This window comes from Otolemur garnettii, unplaced genomic scaffold, assembly GCF_000181295.1.
Source record: "Otolemur garnettii isolate 467f Iridium unplaced genomic scaffold, OtoGar3 scaffold00013, whole genome shotgun sequence".
Taxonomy (NCBI): Eukaryota; Metazoa; Chordata; class Mammalia; order Primates; family Galagidae; genus Otolemur; species Otolemur garnettii.
In genome coordinates this window covers 22,958,255-22,979,181 of record NW_003852408.1, presented here as the reverse complement: position 1 = coordinate 22,979,181, position 20,927 = coordinate 22,958,255, and the positions used below count along the sequence as shown (strand labels likewise).

General features: G+C 41.1%; 1 protein-coding gene across 5 annotated transcripts; it reads right to left on the bottom strand.

The window, feature by feature from the left end:
- Positions 1-4: 4 nt before the first annotated feature.
- Positions 5-20,713, bottom strand: IDH1 (isocitrate dehydrogenase (NADP(+)) 1, cytosolic). Of its 5 annotated transcripts, none has more exons than XM_003784989.3 (10): positions 20,585-20,713; positions 19,569-19,643; positions 16,482-16,619; positions 12,249-12,540; positions 10,522-10,627; positions 8,481-8,658; positions 6,389-6,540; positions 2,173-2,313; positions 1,418-1,580; positions 5-95 (listed from the first exon to the last, which is right to left on the bottom strand). In XM_003784989.3, exons 3-10 carry the CDS (start codon positions 16,601-16,603, stop codon positions 5-7), a joined length of 1,245 nt encoding a protein of 414 aa, XP_003785037.1. In that variant the 5' UTR covers positions 16,604-16,619; positions 19,569-19,643; positions 20,585-20,713. The 5 variants fall into 5 exon arrangements, with proteins under 5 accessions (XP_003785037.1, XP_023366180.1, XP_023366181.1 ...); XM_023510412.1 differs by having other exon boundaries at positions 20,649-20,693; XM_023510413.1 differs by lacking the exon at positions 20,585-20,713 and adding an exon at positions 20,463-20,577.
- Positions 20,714-20,927: the final 214 nt, after the last annotated feature.

The following is a 20,927-nucleotide window of genomic DNA, read 5'->3' as shown; positions in this document are numbered from 1 at the left end:
GGCCTTAAAGTTTGGCCTGGGCTAGCTTTATCTTCAAGTTTTCTCCAAGTTTGTCCATGAATTCAAATGTATTCAAGTAGTCAGAACGTTGCACGCTAACAAGGGAGGAAAAACAGGAGAAAATTTAGTTTGTCTCTGATATGGCAGCAGATAGAAGAAAAGTCCTAGAAATGCTACTTAAAAGTAGTATTCTATTTATTTCTGGAGGAAAATCCATTAATGTTAATAAGTTATGAATCTATAATGACTATTCTCAAGACTTCTGGCTTGGGACTCGTAAGTCCAGGCTCATACACCCACATTCACAGGTTTGTTATCATGGAGCTTTGAAGGTGAAACTATTAAACTATCACATAGTGCAGTTCAGACTAAAATGCCGATAAGCTCAAACCATTCCACATCCGCTGTCCCACTCTTAAAAAAAACTCGTTCGGGGTATAGTCAAACCTTTACCCATTTTTCTCCAAACTGTTATATGTCCTTACAAAAAGTTATAATGCTCTTACACAAGAAATGTAAGATGATGGACTGACTTTTATAAAACTGCTGATAGAAGTCTATCAAATAGCCTACAAAGCAAACAAAAAATGTTCTCATTGCTAAGAACATTTCAAATGTTGTATTCTTGCCAGAAATTCAAGAAAACATGTGGTGATTGAGTACGCCACCATTCCTAGGGTGTAGTGACCCTAACCAAGATCTCTGGGGACACACCAGTTAGGACATGGAATTAGTGTCAAATTTTGATAGCATTTCTTGAGGTGGGTGGTAGTAACTAACTCTGACTTGAGGGAGGAGTCTCTGATTAGCAGCTAATCCAATCAGAATTTTCTGGGTTGCTCTCAGAAAAGCCCTGGGCAACACAAGGGTCCTCAGATGTATGCCTGGGGTTACAGACACTTAAGAAATTATAATAAATTGGATATTTTATATTTGTGCTGCTTGCATTTCTCATCTATAAGCTAAAGAAAATAAAGGAGTAGAATGAAGTGGCCTCCAAGGTCCCTTCATTTCTAATTGCCTATAATTTTCTTCTTAAATAGAACCTTGTCATTTGATGATTGTCAACTACATCAGAGCCCAGCAAACTGTAGCCTGCTGATGGGCCAAATCTGGACCACACCCTGGTTTTGAACACAAGATTTGACTGGAATTCTGCTATGTCCATTTCTTTATGGATTGTCTATGACAGATTTCCTACTACAACAGCTGAGGCAGAGTTGAACAGTTGTATAGTTGCAAAAAGACTATGTATCCCACAAGACCTAATGTTCACTATCTGACAGCTTACAGGTAATACCCACTGACCCCTGGACTAAATAATGAGTAAATTCATATAATTCCAAAAAGCACTGATGGTTTGAGCCCAGCAAGGGTAAGTGGTCATTTGACCCAGTTTAGGGCCTCTTATACTTACTTAGGTAAACCTTTAATGCAAATAGCCAAGTCCTTGGTCATGAAGCCAGCCTCAATGGTCTCAATACAGACTTCTTCCAAAGCCTTTGCAAAGAGGTCAAGTTCTTTATTGTTATCAAGCTTTGCTCTGTGGGCTAATCCTCTGGTCCAGGCAAAAATGGAAGCTAAAAGCAGAAAATAATGACACTCTAATCATCCCAGTTATAGGATCCCCAAACGTGTTACAATTCCCCAAAGCAAAATAGCTTACTGTTTAGGTGACAGACTTCATCATCCAGATGGGATAGAAGGTTTAGGAGAGCTGGAATATTTTACCCAACAGAAACTTTAATAGAAAGTACATTTTAATGGTGTGCTACTCGTGTATGCAGTTTAAGGCATTTACTAATGCAAGAAAGGCCACAGTCTATCTTTTGTCTCTATTGGTCTCCTCTTCCCAGGCTGTAATCTTCTGTCCTTGAAACCCTGCTGGAAGGACCTATCCAAGTGACTTTTAGATTTGTAGCCTTATGTGGCATTTCACTGCACCAGAAGTAACAGAAAATGCTTGTAGATAACATTCTTCTTTGTAACCTATGCTCTCCCACAAAACAGAAACACAGTGTTTAAGACACATAATAAAACAGCTCTTAGTAGTAAAACAAATCAGCCACTTGGTGATGACTTTGCACACAGTTAACACTGAGTTTCTTTAGAGATCTCCTTTGGAGAGCACTTTCTGATCAGAAATCAAGGTAGAAGTAAACGCCATCTTACCAATGGGATTAGTGGATGTCTCCTGTCCTTTCTGGTACATGCGGTAGTGACGGGTTACGGTCCCATGGGCTGCCTCTGCTTCTACTGTTTTGCCATCTGGACAAACCAGCACACTGGTCATCATGCCAAGAGAGCCATAACCTATATGTGGCAGAGAATGAAGCATTGGGTTCAACTGCAGGAAGTGCACTGGGTCCCTCAGGGATGAGAGCAAATGACTCAGTCCTGATGGGTCCTGGTAAACAAAGTATGTGGAACACATGGAATCATCAATAATTCTTCTGCCTTTCAGAAAACAGGGTCCCTAACTCCTGATCTCAAAGGACCTGGAAAGGCTTACATCTTCCTTGCTTATCTCTGTGATGGAGGGCTCAGGGTCCCACTGCCTGCATTTGCCCCAGTGCTGTGACTTCATTAGCTAAGGTGGCTCAGTTTTCTTACCTTTAAAATGAGAATAAAAGCACCTACTTCACTGGGTTGTCATAGAATTAGATGAATTAGTTGTCATAAAATTAGAATTAGTGGCCTCTGAGGTCCCTTTGTTTCTAATTCCCTATAATTTTCTTCTTAAATAGAACCTTGTCATTCGATGATTGTCAACTACATTAGAGGCCAGCAAACTGTAGCCTGCTTGCTGATGGGCCAAATCTGGACCGCACCCTGGTTTTGAACACAAGATTTGACTGGGATGCTGCCATGTCCATTCCTTTCTGGATTATCTAAGACAGCTTTCCTGCTACAACAGCTGAGGCAGAGTTGTACAGTTGTATAGAATAGATGAACAGACATATATTCATCAATATATATGAAAAGAATATATTCATATTCCTTAACACAATACTGGCCACAGACTGAGAGCTCAATTTGTTATTGTTAGTATGCAGATGCTTTTCTGTGCCAGGGAAATAAAGATGAATGAGAGCTGTCTCCTACTCTCAAGCTGTTCATAAACACGTATTCTCTGGGACTGGGAAGAAAGGTAGGTAAGGCTGGGCATTATGGCTCGTGGCTATAATCCTAGCACTTTGGGAGGATGAGGCAGGAGGATTATTTGAAGCCAGCAGTTTAAGACCAGCCTGAGCAATGCAGTAAGATTATATCTCTACAAAAAATTTTTTTAAAAAATTAGTCATGCATGGTGGTGTGTGCCCGCAGCCTCAGCTACTTGGGGGTTGAGGCAGGAGGACTGCTTGAGTCCAATAGTTTTAGGAGGCAGTGAGTTATGATAATGCCATGGGATTCTACCTCAGGCAACAAAGTGAGCATCTCCAAACAAAAAAACAAACAAAAAGAAACAAGAGAAACAGGATGTGTTGGATTCATGAATATCCTACTTAGGTATGGGACTTTACCTAACAAACGCAAACTTTATAACCTAATTGTTTGTACCCTCACGTTAATCTGAAAGAAAAAAAAAAGAAACATCCTCCTTGCCCTTCCTTGTATCTCTTTAATACCCTCAACCAAACAATTCTCTCCTGTGGTTTCTTGTTCAGAGAACCACATTTAAGTCTATACAAGTAATTTTTTTTTTCTTTCATTCACTCTTTTATACTTGGAATTTTTCTCTTTTTATTTTTTTGAGACAGAGTCTCACTCTGTTTCTTAGGCTAGAGTGCTGTGAGCACAGTCTAGCTTACAGCAACCTCAAACTCTTGGGTTCAGCCCCCTGAGTGGTTAGGACTATAGGTGCCCACCACAATACCAGCTAATTTTTCTATTTTTAGTAGAGATGGGGTCTTGCTCTTGCTCAGGCTGGCCTTGGAACTCTGAGCTCAAGTGATCCTCCTGCGTTGGTCTCTCAGAGTGCTAGGATTACAGGCATTGAGTCACGGCACCTGGGCATAGAATAGGGTGACCAGACATCCTGCTTTTCAACAATTTGTCCCGTGTCCCGCGGCGTTTTAAAAAAGTCCCGATTTTTGGAAAGAATGCAGGAACGGGCAGGAGAACAGGAAAGGAATATACAGTTTTTGGCTGCCATGTGGCTATTTCGCCAGAATATGAGTTTTATATTATTTTTGTTAATTTTATATTAAACTGTAATAATAACAAATAATTGCTGGCTGAGAAGTGATTATTGAGAACTGCTTATCAAAAGTTTGCATTGTTGTCAGGCCCTGCCCCCCTCCCATGTTGTCCCGCCTTACCGATGTTAAAATCTGGTCACCCTAGCATAGAACCCTTTTCTCAATTTTTGCTACTTCCCAAGAGCACCTGAGAAGTTACTAATGTAAATTTACAATAGGCTGTGACCTTTTTGGTGGGGTGATGGGGGGTGGGAGGGTCTGAGACTTAAGTAGATTAACTATAATTTTTTAAAAAGTCATATTTGAGTACAATTAGCACAAATTTCTATGTGAGATTAGATTATTACAGTAGAACCTCTATAAATTGACCACCCAAGGGACCATAACAAACTGGTCAACAGGGGCAGCACCTGTGGCTCAAAGGAGTAGGGTGCCGATCCCATATACCGGAGGTGGCAGGTTCATACCCAGCCCCAGCCAAAAAACAAACAAACAAACAAAAAAACAAACTGGTCAACATATGGATGTGGTCGACCTAAGAAATTAGTGCTATTGTACTGATACATACGTGCGGTGCATGTCCAGTGTATGAAAATTAAGTCAACATAAGGAGATGGTCAACTATGGAGGTTCTACTATAGTTCCTTCCATGGAACCAACTGTGTTGGTCTAAAGCTCCAAATATTCAAATGTTATTTATTAACTAGGTAAGTTTAGGGCCACATCCATGCTGAGTTTGTCTATTAATATCTGGAGACACAAGCTGGTCCATTGCCACAACTGAGGACATAAATGAAATAGTGTTAAGTGCAAAGTAGTTCATGTGTCTACAGAAGAATGAATGAAAGGACAGCTCTGCTGCTTTGAGGTCACATTATCTACAGGCTCAGCACAGACACAGCCTTGGTTCCAGGTCTCTTCTCAGTGCACTATATTACAAGCTGTGCTTTAGAATTCTTATTTGAAAGTCCTTATTTGAACCTCCATAACTTGACATTTACATCTGCCATATTTCTCTTGACACTCTCTTCTTGTTGCCATGAGGATATTTAAAAATAATGAAATGACTTGGTCCCTTTCTCAAAACTCTGATTACAAGGAGTTGTTTTCCTTATCCACTACGGGGTCATTGCACAGGAGCATTCCTTCCTCTGTAGCATTCAGTACAAATGATTGTGAGGACTTAGGGAAAGAGAGTTCTGTAACTCACTTATCTGACATAAGTTTCCTTTCAAACTGATAGGGGATACTTAACATTCACAAGAGAAAGAAAAAGTAGAACTTCCTGGGGAAAAGCAAACACAATTAAAGTCAATGCAGACATTCCTCAGGAGAGATTCAGTTTGTAGATAACTGAAATGGAGACCGACTTGGCACTGAGGACATCAGGGAAAGGAGAGTCCTGTTGATTTGGTCCTTACCCCAGGCCTGGAACCCCTGGTTCCTGGAATTCTGTGTACAGCCTTGGGCTTCTTTGTTCAGCTTCTCTGTATTAAAACTATGCAGTAAACACATTTGTTTTATATAGTACCAGAACAGCCTTCAAGGCTGGCAGAGAAGCATGAGTAGGAACTGTTGCCAGGTGGAGGCAGTCCACTGACACCACCCCCTCCCATTAAGATAATTCAGGCCTCTCACTTAATCCCTCCTTGTGATACAGACTCCAGAGAGAGTTCTTCAGTTCTTTCCCCCTTTCAGAAGCTCTGGTGCTTTTTACTTCTTCTAATAAAAGTCCTATCTTATCACTGATCTGTGGTCTGTGGGTTCATTCTTCGAATCCCCGAGACCAAGGACCTACTGAAGAGCGAAATTCTGGTATCATTTGCCTGAGTGAGTGCCTGGATTTTTAGATTCTCACCAGGTGGAAAACTGGGATAGGGAAAGGGAGCAATTTTCAGATCAGAGAGGCTTTAAAAACCTTCGTGCTGTGTAGGGAGGGGAAGGTTGAAAGAAAAACTATGTTGCTTGAGCCCCATTCAGTTATTCAGTTACTTTTCCTGTGACCTTGAGTAAAGTCACTGCCCCAATTTGAGATTAATTTCCCTATCTGTCAGATGAGAGGGTGGGCCAGCATGCCTTGCGGGTAAAAGGTTCCTCTTTCCAAATTAGAGAACTATAGTGGAGTACAGAAGTTCCCAATTGCTCCAGCCCAAGCTCCACTTCTCTTTGGCCCTCTGCCTCCTTACCTTGGGCCACAGAGTCTGACTGCACGTCACCATCATAGTTTTTGCAGGCCCAGATGAAGCCTCCCTCTGATTTCATAGCTTGGGCCACCATGTCATCGATGAGCCTATGTTCATACCAGATCTTCTGGGCTTCAAATTGGGATTTGTACTGCCTAAGAAACAGCAAAGAAAAGAGGACAGTTAAAAAAAAAAGTATTTTGTTAGGGCTACATCTGTCTCTCCCAAAAGGGATGGGGGTGGTGATGGTGTTGGAGAAGAAAATAATATTTTTTAGTAGAAGCAGCATAAGCTTGGGAGTCTGACAGACACAGGCTAAAATCCCTGCTCAATCATTTTCTAGCTGTGAAATCCTGATTTAGCCATCTATAAAAGTGATTTTTTACCTTTCTTGTAGGGAAGGTGTAAGGAGTGAGGTGGTAGAGTACCCTGACTCCTACTATACTTTTTACTGTTGACAATATACTACTGATCAGATTCTGAAGATTTGCTTATTTTAGGGGTATAGTAAAGAAAAAAACAGATTATTCTACTGCTTGATATTATTCAGGAAACTAGATTTATTCCAGGATAGTTTTTAGGCTTAGTATAGGTGGATAGCAGAAAGAGAAATTCAAAATGCCTCAGCAACGATTTCTCATCTAAAATCCAAGCCCTGGTCTGAACACTTGCACTTAGAAGGGGGTTATTAGCATTTGATCCAGCAATTCCACTATTGGGTATTTACCCTATGGAAAAAAAGTCATTTTACCAGAAAGATAAGCATACTTGAATGTTTGTTGTGGCACAATTCACAATCTCAAAGATGTGGAACCAATTCCAGTGCCCATCAGTACATGAGTAGATTAATACCATGTGGTATATGTATAGCATGGGGTACTATTCAGCCATAAAAAAAGATTATGAACTAATACCTTTTGCAACAACCTGGATGGAACTGGAGACCATTCTTCTAAGTGAGGTTTTGCAAGAATGGAGAAACAAACACTCTAAGAACTCATTGTTAAAATAGTAATAATTGGTCAACACCCATGTGCATATTTGGTAGTAAAATTCAATGGAAAGCAAGCAGGTGGGAGGGGAATTGAGGGGTGGGGTGCATTCACATCTAATGAGTATAATATACATTCTCTGGGCTCGGCGCCTGTGGCTCAAGTGGCTAAGGCGCCAGCCACATACACCTAAGGTGGCAGGTTCGAATCCAGCCCGGACCCGCCAAACAACAAAGATGGCTGAAACCAAAAAACAGCCGGGCGTTGTGGTGGGTGCCTATGGTCCCAGCTACTTGGGAGGCAGAGGCAGGAGACTCGCTTAAGCCCAGGAGTTGGAGGTTGCTGTGAGCTGTGAAGCCACAGCACTCTACCCAAGGGGGATAGCTTGAGGCTCTGTCTCAAAAAAAAAAAAAAATACACTCTCTGGTTGAGGAGCACACTTTAAACTTTGACTCAAACTGCAGAAGCAATTTATGTAAAACATTTGTACCCCCATAATATCGTATTTTAAAATAAAAAATAAAAAGCAATATATAAGATAAAAAACCAAACCAAACTAAACCTGCAAGATATTTGAAAAGTGAGTCTGTGCTTGATTCACCTTTATATCTGTTCTGTGGTTGAGCTGCAATATGTAATAGGTATGCAGTGAACATTTGTTGAATGAATAAATGAATGTTAAGTGCTAAAAAAAAGGAGTTATATCATCTTGAATGTTAATATAGTCACTTCATGTGTTCTTGAATTCAAAGTTATAATAAGTTTAGACTTAAGTTCAAATGACTACACTAAGACAGAAGTTTAAATTATAACAATGAACTTCTGAGTGCATACACTTAAAAAATTAGACATTTCGATCACCAATAGGGTACTTTTTATTAAAACAATAATACTTATTTAAGAATACATTTATCTTCTGAAAGCATCTCAATATGATTTTGTCTCACTCCTCTTAAAACTCAGTTCTGCCCTTACCTTGAAGAGAGTGATAACTTTTCACTCAATTTGTCCCAGAATCAAAGGGAAAGGGAGATGCAACTTCTATTGGATAAACACAAGCTTACTTGAGAGAAAAGAAAAATGTCAAAAAGATCTGTACTTACTTGTCATATATCTCCTGAAAGATGTCTTTAAAACGTCCATCATATTTCTTCAGAATAGTATTTTTGGTGCTCAGATACAAAGGCCAACTCTTAGACAGAGCCATTTGGAAAGAACTGTGCGCAAAATCTTGGATTGATTTGTCTTGATTGTACATACCCATGGCAACACCACCACCATCTGTAGAGGGGAAGCCAAAGAGAGGGAAAAAAAGGAGAAAGGTAAATGGGGTTTAATTTAACAAGGTTACAGTCACCCACCACAACCACAGGACCTGATTTTCAGCTTCCATGTATGAGACCAGACTTCGGAAGTCCAAGGCAGGCCTCCAACCTGAGTATTGCATGAGTTCCCAAAGCATGTAATGGGAGAAAACTAAGTTCTGGGTATAGGTACTCTAATTTGTTTTGGAAGGGTAACATAAATGAGAAAAACATATGGATACTGAAACACCAGAAACTACTGATGTGAACAAGAGATAACACTCAAATATGAAAAAAATAATTTTGATACTTTCTTTCACATATTTTAATAATTCTTGAACACATATTATAAACTTTGGGGGTGTACTCAATCCTCAGTGACCGAGAAAAATTTGCATTTCAAACGCTGCATGAAGATTTTCATAATCTCCTGGAGGATACTGAGTGTTCTTAATGTAATTAGGTGTAACTGGTAGGAATAATTATGCTATGTGCAGTCACTGGTGGTTCACAGCTTTTACTTGATGAACTTTGTTATTACTGAGCGACAGAACTTGAAGCAATGCCAATGCCCTGGGTAAACTTGGGCTCCAAATGTGAAAAGCGCTGAAACCTGCAGAACTAGATCTATCAAATGACATGATTTGGAGGAGGCAAGGAAAACAAAAGCTAGAGTGGTGCTGGGCTTTTTGTTTGTGTGAGTGCTTTCAAAAACTTCAATAGTGGAGAAAAAGGTCCCAGTGGTCCTCTAAGCAATTTCTGGGTGAGATTTGCCATAGTATACCTTTGAAGCAGCAGTGTGGCTGGGAAAGAAAAGGAAAGAAGTGGCCAGGTGCAGTGGCTCACACCTGTAATCCTAGCACTCTGGGAGGTCCAGGTGGGTGGATTGCTGGTGTTCAGGAGTTTCATACCTTGTCTCTACTAAAAATAGAAAAACTAGGTGGACATTGTGATGTGCACCTGTAGTCCCAGCTACTTGGGAAGCTAGGGCAAGGGGATCTCTTGAACCTAAGAGTTGGAGGTTGTTGTGAGCTATTATGCCGCAGTACTCTACTCAGGACACAGAATGAGACTCTTGTTTCAAAAAAAAAAAAAAGAAAAAAAAGGGAAAGAAATATTCCACTTCCACAGAATACTCAGAAACACAAGAAGAAAATTTCAGCAAATAGGTAATGTAAGCATTTCCAAATACAAATTGTACCAGAGCAAAGGGCAGGATTACCTGACAGGTGATTTGAAGGCTATTAATGTTTAAGTTATATAATTCATGCAAGGACTCTTGAAAACCTTCTCTTTGTGTTTTAAGAAGATGACATAATTATCTCCTTGTCTTTGCTTACACGTGTTTCTAATTAAGTGGCTAACCAATGGAAAAACACCACATGTACTCAATATTAAAGTGGAACTAATAGCTCAACAGCACTGGACACATTTGGTAATAGAACTCAACAGAAAGCAGGCAGATGGGGCAGGTAGATTCACACCTGATGGGTACCAGTGCACACTATCTGGGCAAGGGGCACAGTTATAACTTTGACTTAAATTGTACAAATGCAATTCATGTAACCAAAATATCTGTACCCCCATGATATTCTGAAATAAAAGATAAAAATTAAAAATAAATTAAAAAAGTAGCTAACCCTTTTGTGCCTTTATCTGTGCCACAACAAGGTATGGGAGCCAATTTCCTTTTCAAGTCAGAACTGGGGTTCTACAGAAATACTAGAGATTCAGGCTGTATTTTTAGGCAGTCATACAACTAACCTTAAAAAAAAAAAATGTTACCTAAATCATTTGTTAAAAAAAAAAAAGATGTCACTTATAATGAACTCACACATACCTTCAAAGTTATGTACCAAGTATGTCACCTTTTGGGTTCCATCATTTGGTGTGTAGGTTATCTCTACTTTTCCAGGCCCAGGAACAACAAAATCGGTTGCTCTGTACTGTATAGGAGGGAAAGAGTATAAAGGAAATTATCCAACAGGAATTATAAGGAAAATAGTCACAATGTAGAGCTAGAAGACACTTAGACAAATAGGGCAGTGTGGCTCAATCTTCTTTTTTTGAAGAGATGAAGATGAAGAGGTACAGAGAGTTCCCCCAAATCAGTAAATATCAGGTGCCTATCATGTACAGGGCAGTTTTCTGAGTACTGATATATGTACATGGAGAACAGGGAATAGCATAAAGGTGCTTTCCCCTAGAAAGCTCATAACCCAATGAGGGCATATATTAATGAGAAGTAATATAAGAGCTTTTAAATGTTAGAAGGCATAGACTGAAAACGCGCTATAGGACAACAGAGGAAGAGGGATGATCACAGCCAGCAGGCCACAGGGGGATGATGATATAATACTAGTTGTAGTACTGAAGATGATGATGATAGAACTAATGCTTGTCCTTACTCTGTTCTAGATGCTAGCAGGGGTGTCCAAACTTTTTTCTTTTCTGCTGTTTCTTGGGCCACACATTTACCACACAAACACCAATGAAAGCTGATGAGCAAAAGAAAAGATCCATGCACACTTTTTGTGATATCTGACACCACAGACAAGCAAAGCAGTCCTTGAAATAATCTGTATGTGGCCTTCAGGACTGCAGGTTGGAGACCCCTGAGTGCTTAACTTGTATTATCTCATTTGATTCTCGCAACAATTTTGCAAGAAAGGACTGTGACGTAGTGTAAATAATGCATCCAGGATCAAAGGACTTGAGACCCAACTGTCTGGGCTCAGTCTCTCCATGCTATCATTGTTGCTAACACCATGCCCAGGATTTATCCTTGTGAAGCAATCGTTCTGAAAGCAGCCTCAACAGGATGATGAACCTTAGGAATGTGATGTTCAAGGTCAGCCACCTCCCTTTTGGGTCTTAGCTCCTCTAGTGGAAAAATGTGCCTGACAGTCACCAGTCTTTGCTGCACTGTACCTTCTTCAATGATTTGGATCAGAACACCCACAGTCACGTACCAGCCATATGGAGTTGTTTACATTAATACTATAATAGTAGGTAAAAGAGCAGTCAGATGACAGTGAAGATGGCATATTATACAGGACACTTCTGGCATATAAAGTCCTTCACTATGGGTGATCCTTTATTCCCATTTCTCAAAAAGGAGAAACTGAGGCATAAATGCTTTGTATAAGTCTATGTGCATTTAAACAGCCAGTGAATTGACCTGAGGTTTGGAATTTTTAATCTGGACATTAAAAATCATGGCCATTCCTCTAAATTACTGATGCTAAAATAATAAAAAACCAAAATGGGCCCCCCAAATAAACCCAAAAGGACACATACACACAGAAAGATGTGATATGAACAGTAAGAACTTAGGGTGACATTCTCAGGACTAGCAAGTTTGCACCACTACCATCTGTGTAGATTCCCTTGCTTGGGCTTTTGAAGGTTATCTGTGAAGGGACTGGCTGAGATGAAGGGATAGTTTTAGCCACAGGGTGGAACAGGATCTGCACCTTGCTTAATAGGCATAGACACCAAAAGAGGAATAAAACACATGTAAATCAGAACGTCAGGGCCATGACAAAACATGCCAAAATGACTTACTTGGTCCCCATAAGCGTGACGACCTATGATGATGGGTTTCACCCATCCACTCACAAGCCGGGGGATATTTTTGCAGATAATAGCTTCCCTGAAGACAGTGCCACCTAGAATATTTCGGATGGTGCCGTTCGGTGATTTCCACATTTGTTTCAACTTGAACTCCTCAACCCTCTTCTCATCGGGGGTGATAGTCGCACACTTGACCCCTACATTGTATTTTTTTATGGCCTCTGCAGCATCCTTGGTGACTTGGTCGCTGGTGGCATCACGATTCTCTATGCCTAAATCATAGCTTGGGAGGGAAAAATTAGAAACATAACTTTTCAGACAAATGGACAGGTGAGAACCTATGACCAAAGTGACGCATGCGGAGCATGCTGGGGACAACATTAAGGCTCTGAACACACCTAAATCTGCTAAGTTTTTGCATCAGTGCACCAGAAGCACAGAATATGGCGCCAACTGAAAAAGGAACTAATGCTGGACTGCTGGGCCACGCCTTCTGTGTTGTAGTGGGAAGCTATCAGGAAACTGAAAGGAAACCACCAATTCTGCCCTTTGCCTCCTGTTTTTCACCTTGTAATATAACTGTGCAAGAGCAACCCTTGAACCTGGTTGCTCTCTATGTAATTAGCAAACAAATGTAAGCTAAGCACCATCTTATTTTTTCCTTAGTAGATATTTAAAAACAAAGGCAGGCGTAGCATAAAGGATTCTTCTGTCTTTTGGCAGTAGAGTGGGAAGAAGAATATATGTGACAGTCAAGGCCAAAAACGCTAATGATTCTTCTTTAATGCCAGTTAGTAGCAGTAAGGTGAACCTTTTCCTAAGTCTTGATCAAGTTTCTATCTGAAAATAAGCCTGCAGTTTAGTAGATAAGTAATAGAATCTATCAACAGTTTTGTATACATCAAAGTTATAGCTTAACACACATCAACACCCAGATCGTGGGTTGTTCAGAGCTGAAGGAACGTTGGTTGTCCACAAAACACAGAAAATGATTGCAAAACTTTATTCCAAGTATGTGATAGTTTGTTGAAAGTAGGAAAACAAAATAATGTAGCAATTTGTTTTCCAAGGCTTTCAGAAAGTTTTACAGCTCTTAAAACCTGCTGAGTCATTAAGCCTCCAGATTTCTCCTTTTAGTTCTCTTATTTTCCTTTCCTTACCCCACTCAATGCATGATGCAAATAGAGATAGCACCAAATAAAAATATTTCCAAGTTCTTTCACGTTAGATAATTTATATACATCTACAAGGCCATGCCCTCTTATCCTCTTGCATAGGATATGATGAATATCTACAAATGTCTAATCTAATCTCTAAAAGAAGTATGTGTTAACAGTTTTCATGTTCCTGGGAATCATTTTTCATCATAAGAATCTATCAGTAAATTAGTGGGGTTTTTTGCTTCTCTTCTTAATTTTAAGAGAACAGAAGGAATAATTGCCTGGACCACTACAGGCAATTATGTAGGTTCTAACCTACAGAGAACAAAACAAACAATTTGATTCCACTCCCCTCAAAAAGAACTGGTCAGAAATAATAATAGCAATTTTGGAACAACTTAAAACTTGTTTGAGCCTTCAGAAATTCTTTAGTCTGTGGCCAACGACTTCCTCTTAGGCAAAATGACTCCTCATGCTTCCAGGTGAAAAAGGTTCACAGCACTTTTGCAGCCAGCACACTTCCAAAAACTCTGCAAATTCACCTACTATGAATTTAGTATGTAAAGTTCTGAAACAGGAGAGAGTTTCTAAACTGCTTCTTTAACCCACTTGGAAGACTTTTTTTTGAGACAGCGCCTCAGAGCCCTGGGTAGAGTGCCATGGCATCATAGCTCACAACAACCTCAAACTCTTGGGCTTAAGTGACCCTCTTGCTTCAGCCTCCCAAGTAGCTGGGACTACAGGTGCCCACAACAATGCCGGCTAGTTTTTCTATTTTCAGACGAGATGGGGTCTTGCTCTTGCTCAGGCTGGTATTTGAACTCCTGAGCTCAGGAGATCCACCTGCCTCAGCCTCCCAGAGTGCTAGGATTAGACCCACCATGCCTTATTTTTTTTTTTTTCTTTTTAATGCTTCATTTCCTATATGTTTGGTTGATCTCTATAAGTGTTTATACCTTACCACGGTTATAATATAGACATTATCAACAGCTTAGATTTAAAACAATTAAAAAGGATGTTTAATTAAATGTCTACACCAAAGCAAATAATTGGTCCTTAGTAATATGTCTGGGTTGAGGCAAACACACTCTTAACAGTGGCCAATAGTTTGGTTGAAATGTGTTGCTCAACATTTTACCATGCCAGTCCTCAGCCACTTTGCCCTATTAAAAATTCTGTGTCTATCTAGTTTAAATGTACAAAGAGCAGGAGCAAGCTTGTGAAAAATACAGGAAAAAAAAATAAGAAAATTACATGGACTTTCACATCTGCCCCCAAATACTTTAAATTCAGGGCAAGGGGATACAGATGATTTCTGCAGAAATGTATGGGTTGAGTTAAAAAACTTCAGGTGTTCTTTCTGTGCTACAATTGTGTGAAAAGAGCTTTGGCTGGGCACAGTGGCTCATGAATTCTAGCACTTCAGGAGGCTGACAGTGGAGGATTGCTTGAGACCAGGGGTTTCAGACTAGTCTAAGAAACATAGCTAGAGACTCTGTTTCTATAAAAAACAAATAAAAATGAGCTGGGTGTGGTGGCATTCCTGTAGGTATGCTGAGGTAGGAGGATCACTTAAGCCCAGAAGTTAGAGGTTTAAGTGAGCTATGATTACACTACTGTACTTCAGCCTGGGTGACAAAGTAAAACTCTTCTATGAAAAAAAAAACAAATTAAAAGAAAAAATTGCATTAACTACCTTTAGCTTATTTATTGTTTATATCTTCTTTTTTTTTTGAGACAGAGCCTCAAGCTGTCCCTCTGGGTAGAGTGCTGTGGCATCACAGTTCACAGCAACCTCCATCTCCTGGACTTAAGCCAGTCTCCTGCCTCTGCCTCCCAAGTAGCTGGGACCACAGGTGCCCGCCACAATGCCTGGCTATTTTTTGGTTGCAGCCATCATTGTTGTTTGGTGGGCCTAGGCTGGATTCGAACCCGCCACCTTAAGTGTATGTGGCTGGCGCCTTAGCCACTTGAGCCACAGGCAGCAAGCCTATATCCTCTTTTATGTTCCATTTCATAAATAATCCATTGTGTTATTCCTGGTGACTGCTTTATTACAAATCAAACCATTACAGCAAACAGAGGGTTAGCTAGACCTGAAAATCATTTTGTTCCCCTTGTAATTCCTTTTTTTTTCTTTTACTTTTCTTCTTCCAGCTGCTTTGGTTCCAGACAACCCCTTATAATTTTTTTTTTTTTTTTTTTTTGAGACAGTCTCACTTTGTTGCCTTTGGTAGAGTGCCATGGCATCACAGCTCACAGCAAACTCAAACTCTTGGGCCTAAGCTTTCTCTCTCCTCAGCTTCCCAAGTAGCTGGGACTACAGGCGCCTGCCATAACCTCTGGCTATTTTTATTGAGGAGGTCTCACTCTGGCTCCAGCTGGTCTTGAACTCATGAGCTCAGGTATTTCACTGGTCTTGGCCTCCCAGAGTGCTAGGATTACAGCTGTGAGCCACCATGCCTGACCTTTTTTTTTTTTTTACTAACCTCAAACTCTTGGGATCAAGTGATCCTCTTGTCCCAATCTCCTAAGTAGCTGGGACTACAGGTGCCCACCACAATACCTAGCTACTTTTTCTATTTTTAATAGAGATGAGGTCTATGTCTTGCTCAGGCTGGTCTTGAACTCCTGAGCTGAAATGATCCACTCACCTTGGGTTCCCAGAGTGCTACAAGTGTGAGCCACTGTGCCTGGCTACATAATTCCTTATAATTCTTACTTCTAAATAATGATATATTCAGTTTTTCTAGCTGTATGTTATAATTAAAATATTAGATTCACCTGAATATATTTAGGCTTACAAAAACTTTATCCATAAAATAATTACATTTATGTAAGAAGGCTAATTGTACCTTGAAATAACTTAGCTTATACTTTTTTTCCTTTTTACTAGAGATGGAGTCTGATTATGTGGCTATATTGCCCAGGCAGGACTTGAACTCCTAATCTCAAGGGATCCTCCAGCTTCTACCTCCTGAGTAGTTAAGACTATTTGTATATCCCATTGCCCTAGCCAGATTAGGCTTTCTGAGTTTGCTACATAAAAAGGTAATTAATTTACCTATGTAGATCCAGTTCCACATAGGGAAAAATGAGTTTTTCTTTTATCAATTCCCAGATGATCCGTGTCATTTCATCTCCTTGCATCTCTACCACAGAACCACCACTGATTTTTTTGGACATTTTGGCTTCAATAAACCTAAAAAGAAGAAAAGACAAAATATATGCCTTGTCATTTATTTCATTATATGTATTTTTTTCCTTTCCTTTTTTTGGAGACAGTCTCACTCTGTCACCCTGGGTAGAGTGTTGTGATGTCCTCATAGCTCAACAACCTCCAACTCCTGGGTTTGAGTGAATCCTCTTGCCTCAACCTCCCAAGTAGCTGGGACTACAGGTGCCTGCCACACGCCTGGCTAGTTTTTCTACTTTTTAGTAACTGAGACAGGGTCTTGCTTTTGATCTTGAAGTCCTGGGTTCAAGCAATCCACCTGCCTTAGCCTCCCAGGGTGTCAGGATTATAGGCGTGAGCCACTGCACCTGGCCCATTTATTTCATCATAAAGTGGAAGCCAAATATAACCAATCTGGTTATAATATAATCAATTAAAAGAACAATTCATAATAGCATATAATATATAAAAAGCTAGTTTAACAATAATGTTTAACATTAGAATTGAGCACTTTCCCTGTATCAAGCATTGTGCTGTATGTTTCAGATGTGGTTTCTGAGTCAGTCCTCATAATAATCCTATGAGACAGAATAAATGCCCTTAATAGTGCAATCATCATTCTCAACTATGGGCTTGTCTTACGAAATGAGATTATTTCTACACTATCATGTTAATCTGAATACTTTATTCAACTCCTTATTTTAATAGGCCCTCAAGATGAAAGGAATGATGAGTGCCAGTATCTTCCCTTTTTTAAGAGGCTATTTTCTGCTCGGCACCTGTGGCTCAAGCGGCTAAGGCACCAGCCACATACACCTGAGCTGGCAGGTTCGAATCCAACCCAGGCTGCCAAATAACAATGACGGCTACAACCAGAAAATAGCCGGGTGTTGTGGCAAGCGCCTGTAGTCCCAGCTACTTGGGAGGTGGGATACAGGAGAATTACTCGAGCCCAGGAGTTGGAGGTTGCTGTGAGCTGTGATGCCATGGCACTCTACCCAGGGCAACAACTTGAAGCTCTGTCTCAAAAAAAAGACGCTATTTTCATTAAAATATCGTTGGAGATTTAGTTGGTTCCTGTGATTCATATTCTAGGAAACTTTAAGTCTCAAAGTGAAAGATGAAGAATTCTGATGGAACTGTGTTTTCCTAGTGATAATGCAGACCTTAGAGATGTGGGGCTAAATACCAAAGTACTTTCTCAATATAGAGGGGCTGCTACCCAGGATCCATGCACATTCCTGCCCTATTCTTTGGTATCCCAACCCCTGGACTGTTTTTCTAGCTGTTCATGGGCAAAGGAAAGTTGCTAGTGGCTGGGCTAAGGAAACAACATTGTTTCTGGAAATGGGATGTGAGAGTAACAAATATCAATCTGACTCCCAGCAAGGAGAAAGGTGGATCGTTTGGGAGAAGCGAAACTATGAGGCTTTAAGGAAGGCCATGTTGCATGCTTGTTCCCAAGAGGCAGAGGTAGCCCTAAACATGCTAGAAGTATCAGTTCCTTCTTAAGATGCCCAGTGGAATCTTTTTTTCCCCAAGCAACAACTACAAATTGCTTTTATGCCTTAAAATTATAGCTCAGAACATAAAAGTCAGGAGAATTGACTGTAAAAAATTATTAGATAAGAGTACAGTCACTCTTGGAAAACTGAGCTATAGTACTTTGGCCTTTAAATTAAAAAAAATGTAATGAATTAGTAGACAGCCTCAGTTTCTAGTGACAAACTAGGATAAATGAGTATTTCCAACCCCTAGACCAGGGGTCCTCTAACTTTTTAAACAGGGGCCAGTTCACTGTCCCTCAGACCGTTGGAGGGCTGGACTATGTGCCCGGGACCATTCGGCTACTAAGCAGGATAGGCAGCAGAGGCAAAAACAGCCAGCGGGCCAGATAAATGTGCTTGGATAAATGTGCATGTGGCCCGAGGGCTGTAGTTTGAGGATGCCTGCCCTAGACCTAGTTTCACTTCCCAAATTTTCAATTCTAGAATCCTGTTTACTAGAGTTTAGGAAGTTCCCTAGATCATTACTGAGGAACTTTCTTGAGCTTATCTAGAATAAAAGAAATAAACACATTGATGTGGATGTCAGTCACTTCTCATCTGTACTTTAAAAAGGCAATGAACTTATCTTAGTCTCATACTACATTTCCATGGCCATGCTCCTATACAGTATCATGAAACAGTAATGTCTTGGATATTTCTCCCTGGCAGCAAACACAGTTAATAGAAGGTCATATTCTGTACTTAAATATCAAGACTTTCCAGGTCTAGTTTTTACAAAAAATTAAATAAATGTCAAGACTGACTGTTTTTTTAGTTTCCTATTCTCTTTTCTGTTAAAGAAAACATTCTCTGCAATAATCTGTCTAAATCTTAAAACATGTATCTGAAACATTTCGAGTTTTCTTCACAGTACTTAGCCAATAAATTTTTACCACCTTTTAATTAAAAAAAGTGAAGCTCTATTTTTACTACAATGTAGGGCATAATTGTATTTCTCCTGAATTTGATCCCATGGGATGAGCTTTTGGCCCCATCTTACCCTTGCCGGTCAGATTTTGTCTCCACCTCAATTTTAACTTTGGATGGACTATTCCAAGCCCAACAATCACCAGGTCACTTAGTCTGAAAGCAGCTGAATCCAATCTCCTGAGGTACTCATGCAATTCCAGAAAATAAACTTAGAATAATATTTCTTTTTAATAAAAAAGAAAAGAGCTGCTTAGCTAATTTAATTTTATTTTCATCAACCCCAAGTTTTTAGCCAGAATGTTCTTTGCTGAGAGGATGAACTATAATAATTTCTGGGCAAAAATAGTATTTTGAAGAGTAGAAACAAGGAGACAGTTGCAATTTATTATTTAAAATATTCATGGCTCATTCCCTTGCAGTGCCTAGGGCTGTCCCCCAAGATTAAGGGCAGTATTGCCATATCAAAGCAAGTAAGGAAGGGGAAAGTTGTCATTCTCACTTTTGCAAGTGAATCAACTTCTAATCCCTCCAAGTCCTCTCAGTCTTGCAGTCTCAACTGAATGCAGTTTATTTTCTAAAACAAAACAGGGAACAGAAAGTCTTAACATTAAAAAAAAAAAATACTTCTATCAGAAGGCCCGGTTACTCCCGTTTAAAGTACAGGGCTGTGTATCCAGGGGTGCAAAGAACAGTTTCAGGTTCACAGGCACCTTCCAAATAAAGGTCAAGGGGACACGAACCATCTCCACGTATGCACAGGCGAGGACGTGTCCCCAGCTGTCCGTTTGGACGTCCTTGAGTGACTCTATGACCAGCAGGCTCTCGGCCTAAGAACGTCCCGCGGCCGGCCGTTGTGCAAGTGAGCTGCAGCCAAAGTGCTGATCCCTTCTTCCAGGTTTCCAGGCCCGCCCCTTTCCTCCCCGGTGCCAGGACCTTTGAACCGCAGGCACTGGGAACCAGCCCGGGTGTCTCTCCACTCTTTCTTCCCCCACTCCGGGTGGCCTCGCGAACCTTCCTCCGACTGGCTGCCAACATCTGCACCTCCCACGCCTCCTGGCGGACCTCGGACGCTCTCAATCCGCCTCCCTTCTAGTCCCCGCCGCCTGAGTTCGCTGTACACGCCCAAGTCTCCAGCTTACGTCCTTCTTTGCATTCAGGTCCCAGCTGCGGCACGTTTTCTTCCTCTCACACACAAGACTTTGTCTTGTACGCGTCCTTGCAGCCTCCCACACCTCCAGTTTTCTCCCTGGGTGCAGACCCGGTCTTCCACTTGTCACTGCATCCAACTTTCCTACCGCCCAATTTCTTCCTCCTATGCCCCAGAGCGGGCCTTCTGTACATCCAGGCAACCAGCACCCCTTTCCTTCTCATATCCTTTTCCCATGGCCAATACCTGGATTTCCCTTCTTTGCACCCGCTGCTAAGTTTCTCTCTCATACCCAAGATCTGCGCTTTCTTCCTTTTCCTCATTCCAGAATTAAAGTCTCCCCCACGCCCGTCGGAGTCCAAGGTTACCTGCCGGGGAAGGAACGCTGGCGAAGCGCAAGGGTCGCCACAGCCACTCTCACGTTAAACTCACACGCGCACAGGCAGGCAGTCCTAATTGGACCCAAGCTCTCTGGGTTCCCGACACCGCCCTTGCAGAAATCCAGAACCAGAGGGCGGGGCAGGATTTCGCCCTTTCGCGGCTTTTGTCTCCTCCCAAGTACCGCCCCCTCAGCCCACCTCCCGAAGCCCAGCCCCCTAGGCGTCACCAATCGTCACGCGCGGTGTTCCCGGAGGTGGGCGGAGCCAGGGCGCGGGGGCAGGAACTGGAACGTGAGGGCGGAGCGGCTTTCAAGCTATCCTGGTGGGGAAG